Source organism: Camellia sinensis, chromosome 8, assembly GCF_055761805.1.
Source record: "Camellia sinensis isolate YWXY chromosome 8, ASM5576180v1, whole genome shotgun sequence".
Taxonomy (NCBI): Eukaryota; Viridiplantae; Streptophyta; class Magnoliopsida; order Ericales; family Theaceae; genus Camellia; species Camellia sinensis.
In genome coordinates, this window is record NC_138968.1 from 54,994,769 (window position 1) to 54,999,759 (window position 4,991).

The window sequence follows — 4,991 nt, forward strand, 5'->3', positions numbered from 1 at the left end:
TGAATAAAAAAAATATTTTCTCTTTGCTCTCCGCAGAATAGATATTATTTCCAGCTAAACACAATATAAATGATGAAATAATAATCACTCAATTGTATTAGATATTATTTCCAGCTAAACACAATATAAATGATGAAATAATAATCACTCAATTGTATTAAATTGTGTGGGTAAAAATCTGACCACACTGCCCAAGTAGTGATCAGCAGCTAAGCACCGGCAGAATAGATGGCTCCAGCAACCTGTAACAGAAAAGAAAAGCTCCGGCGGTGGTTCTTCCACCCGGGGGCACTCCGACGATCAAGTCAGTATGATTCTTAAGGATAATCAAGTATTAAACTGAATACTCAAAGTATGAATTACATACCTTAGACCCACGGGGGTGCCTTTCTTTTATAATGTACTCAATCCAAGTCCAACTAGAAGTATGACTTCTATGAACTCCAATCTTAGTGCTTACTCTGGACTCTTTAAGAGATAGAGATAAACTCCCTAAGAGCTTTATCCTTATCTTAACTAAGTCCCCTCTTTGCCTTAGGACTCTTGTCCCTTATCTTCGGACTCCGACATCTTCGGAGATGACCTCGGCTTCTCCGAGATTACCTCGGCTTCTCCGAGATTACCTCGGCTTAACTACCAGGGCACGTGGCACCTCGGCTGACACGTCGGCGTCACCATGCCACGTGTTGGTATTCAAAAAATATGTCCCCACAACTGCCCCCTAGGTTCTATTACCTCGGAATTCTGAGGTGATGGAACCTATTCCGAATTTTTTGTCACTTCCTTTCTGAATAATGGCTCAAGAAGACTACTTTTGCCAAGATTATCTTCTTTCAGCCGACGTGTTCTCTTCGGAGAACGTGGCTTCGGTCGTACTCCCCTATGCATATGAGCTGTCATTCATGTCTAACTGTTCCTTCCACGTGTTTCGTCTTTGTTTGAGCGTGTTAGTGACGCGCCTGGAAGCTGTCTGTTCGTTCGTCCGCGCCGTCTGACGCGTGCGTTACCCTAGGCGCAATAATTGCCCTATTTTTGCCGCCGTTTCAAATTTTTGACAAAACTTCTTTTGCCTCTATCTTTTCTTCACTTTTTCTTTTCATCTTCTTTACTCTTTCTCTTCCGAAAGCTCGTTCTTCCTCTTCAAATCTGCTATTGCTTCAATTTCTTCTCTGGAACTGTTCTTAGTCCCGTATTTCTTGCAAAGCCTTTTTTGCTGTCGCAACTGGTTTCTGGATTCAACGAGTATTGCCTTGGCTTCACTTCTCCTGGTAAGTCCCCTTCCTTTAATTTCTTTCATTCTCTTTATGCGCTATTGCCAGTCTGTTGCCATTGCTGATCTTACTCGAGGTCTGGGATCTATTTGTATCTTGAATTTTGTGGCTATATTTTGAACCTTTATGCTTTTCCATCATTCTTTTCGCCGCTGTTCTTGATTTTTTCCTGTACCTCTATTGTTTCTGAAAATTATACCTCTGTTCTTGAATCTGAAACCTCGTTTTTGTTTTCTCTTTTTTGTATCTGCCCCAGATCTGTGCCCTCGATCTTTATCTTAATAGTTCGTAGGTTTGGGATTTGTCTGTAAAACCCTTAATCTTTAGGGAAACCTGAAAAACGCCCGTCTTCTGAAACATATTCCTCTTAATTTAGGCCGACACAATGGGTATGTGGAGGCACAGGGTAAATACCCCAACAAGTCTTGAATACTTTAGGCAAGAATTCTCTATCCCAGCCGACGTTCATCTTAAGCTGGCTGGGGATAATGACACTATCGTGCCCACAGACCATACAATGCCTTTTCCAGTAGTTGCTTTTATCGAATGTGGACTTCGGCTTCCACTCGATCCCCTTTTTCGTCAAGTTCTCTATTTCTATAAGCTAAACCCCATGCAACTTACTATCAATTCCTATAGGATAATTAATGGTATTATAGCCTTAGCTAGGCAAGAAAACCTCAGAATCACCCTCGCCGACCTTCAATATTGTTATACCATGTGCCCTCTTGATCTGAAGGATAGGGGTTTTGTATATTACCTTAAGCCGAGATCCACTCAGTACAAGATTATAGCCGACCTTCCAGACTCCAACAAGGGGGCTGGAGATGACTATCTTATTGCCTCTGGAAATTGGGAATTTGGCCCAGATGAAGATGTCCACCTTTACCCTCTTCCTCGAACACTTACAGAGGGCAAGAGTAAGAGCCCTGAGTCAACACTTAATTGTTTTCATTTAACACTTAAATACTTTTGTTGTTTCTGACGTCTGTTTCTTTGCAGATCTTCATCAACCACCGAAAAATTTTCGTCAATCCTTCTTCCCAGGACCAGATCTGAGAACACTTCTTGGTCTTCCAATCCTTAAACGAAAAGCCCCAGTATTATTAAACTTTGTCCCCACACACAGATCCATTTTACCCGACGTCCCTCGAAAAAGGAAGAAGAGTCTCTCTCCACCAACAGCCACAACCTTAACTGCTTCTACATCTCGGACAGATCAAGAGTCCACATCTGACCCAGCCGATCTTCCATCAACTTCGGCCCCCTTCTTAATACCAATTCCTGAACGTAAACGCCGACGAAGGCTAGTAAAGACTGCCGAGATGGTTCGTCCGAGGCCTGTCGTCCAAGATCTTCTTGCCGACATTCCAGCTGACGCCGAAGCCGCAGCAACGCAATCAGTGCTTCCACCCAAACCGAAGAGGGTAAAAAAGGCTCAGCCTAAGGCCAAGGTGACAGATGCCGATGCTGAGGATGCTTTGCCGATTTTGAAGCTAGCTGAAAGCAAAAAATCGACCTCTACTTCAACCAAAAGGTCTGCTGAGGGTCAACCCTCAGGATCTACACAAACAAAGAGGCCAAGGTCATCGTCTGCGACGACCTCGGCTTCAAAGAAGCCTGACGTCCCATGGGCCCCTGATCTATCTCTAGAGGACAGGCCTATCATGGCTAGTGAAAGTACTGATGATATCAACGTTGCTGTCGCCCTTAGTACCGCTCTTCTTCTACCGAATGATTTGGAGCGAAATGCCAAGTTCAGTGAGTATGAAAATTACGCTCTGATGCTCCAACACTCTGCCCAAGTAAGTATTTCTATTTGTTTTTTGTGTTTTTTCCTTCTGTTTCTTTCTGGGAACACTTTCTGATACTCTTGTTTTCATTCAGGCTATCCAACATGCCCATTCATTTTCAATGCAATCCTTTGAGAATCGTCAAAGATTGGTTGATATGAAGAGGGAAGCAACTTCAATGAAGAGAGAATTAAGGGCCCTTGAAGTAAAAATGAAAAAACTAGAAGATCAAGCCGAGGCTGCAACGAAGAACGAAACCTTAGCTCTTGAAAAGGCCGAAGCTGCTGAGGCCGTTAAAAAAGTAGCTGAAGCCGAGAAAAGGGAGGCCGAGGCTCAGAAGGTCCAAGCGCAAAAAGAACTTCAACAAGCTCTGGCCACCAAGGAGGTCGAAGTCAAGGAGGCCGATGAAAAGGCCTATGCTCAAGGCATGGCCGACGTTGCAGAAGAATACAAACTTCAAGTCAGGCAGGCATGCAACAGGGGATTTTCCCTTGGTTGGATGTCTCTGATAAAGAAGCTTGATCTCCCTGCTGACTCGCCATTGCGCCAAGTTGATGCTAATCTTCTACCATTTCTTCCTCCAAGTCAAGCTGAGGATGAATCAGAGACCGAGGTAGAAGCTGAGGGTGAAGACGAAGAGAAAGATGAAGGTGAAGCCTTGGTGAGAAAACCCAGGGGCGCTACTGAGGCCAAGTCCTTTCCGGCTGAGCAAATTTTAGACTTAACTCAAGATGAAGTGGGTGATGAGGCTGAGGAAGTGCCCAGGGAACCTGTTCAGGGGTGTCCGTCATCTGACCTTCTTCTGACTGACAGAAGTCTTGACACAACTTTAGCAGAGATAGATGCCGAAATACGAGCGGAGAAGGTGGCCGAGGATATTCCAGCTGAATCATCCGAGGTTCCAGTTTCTGCTGCTGCTGATGTTCAAGAGTCTTGATTTTCCCTTCTTTCTTTTCTGGATTTTGGACTTTGTTTTTTCTTTTAATTCCCGAACAATGTACATTCCTTCTTATGGCCGATGTGCCTTTTTTCAGTATGTAATTGCAACTGTTCTTGCAAAGGACGTTTTTGATCTTGTGATGTCCTGTTGCTTGCTTCTGCACAGTTCTATACTTAGAAATTTTTGCATGCTTTCTTTGTGCAATCTTCTTGGGGTTACATACCTTGGGTATAACTGCAAGGCTTTTACTCCGGCAGGATACTGACCTGCAAACCTTGTATAAATTCTGTCAAGAACTAAACACATACTACTCAATGTATACTTTTGCCATCTTTTTTGTTTTTAATAAATACTTAAACAATGGTTTCGTTCTAACCTACTTGTAAATTGCTACAAATTTCAACAAGTGTTTAAATAATATACTTAACCTTTGCATCGACCCGTTAATTTTCTGTATACCTCAGTGGGTGATCATACGTCGGCTTAACATAACCTTGTAAATGGCTACAACTTTCAACAAGTGTTAAGCATCTTCTCTAGGGTTCAGACAACCCAGATATTGCTATGAGAACTTACGCAATAATCTCGGCCTATCTTCGACTTGTAAATTGCTACAAATTTCAACAAGTGAAGGTAGGGAATCAGCTTGATTCCAACTTGTAAATTGCTACAAATTTCAACAAGTGGATCAAGGAATAACATCGGCTTAACTTCAACTTGTAAATTGCTACAAATTTCAACAAGTGAAGATAAGGAATCAGCTTGATTCCAACTTGTAAATTGCTACAAATTTCAACAAGTGGATCAAGGAATAATATCGGCTTAACTTCAACTTGTAAATTGCTACAAATTTCAACAAGTGAAGATAAGGAATCAGCTTGATTCCAACTTGTAAATTGCTACAAATTTCAACAAGTGGATCAAGGAATAATATCGGCTTAACTTCAACTTGTAAATTGCTACAAATTTCAACAAGTGAAGATAAGG

The 4,991-nt window shown here is 42.4% G+C and overlaps 1 protein-coding gene across 1 annotated transcript; it reads left to right on the plus strand.

Moving 5' to 3' along the window:
* Positions 1 to 2,714: 2,714 nt before the first annotated feature.
* On the plus strand, positions 2,715 to 4,144 carry LOC145797769 (uncharacterized). Its single transcript, XM_082885186.1, has 3 exons — positions 2,715 to 3,076; positions 3,159 to 3,994; positions 4,126 to 4,144. Exons 1-3 carry the CDS (start codon positions 2,939 to 2,941, stop codon positions 4,142 to 4,144), a joined length of 993 nt encoding a protein of 330 aa, XP_082741312.1. The 5' UTR covers positions 2,715 to 2,938.
* Positions 4,145 to 4,991: the final 847 nt, after the last annotated feature.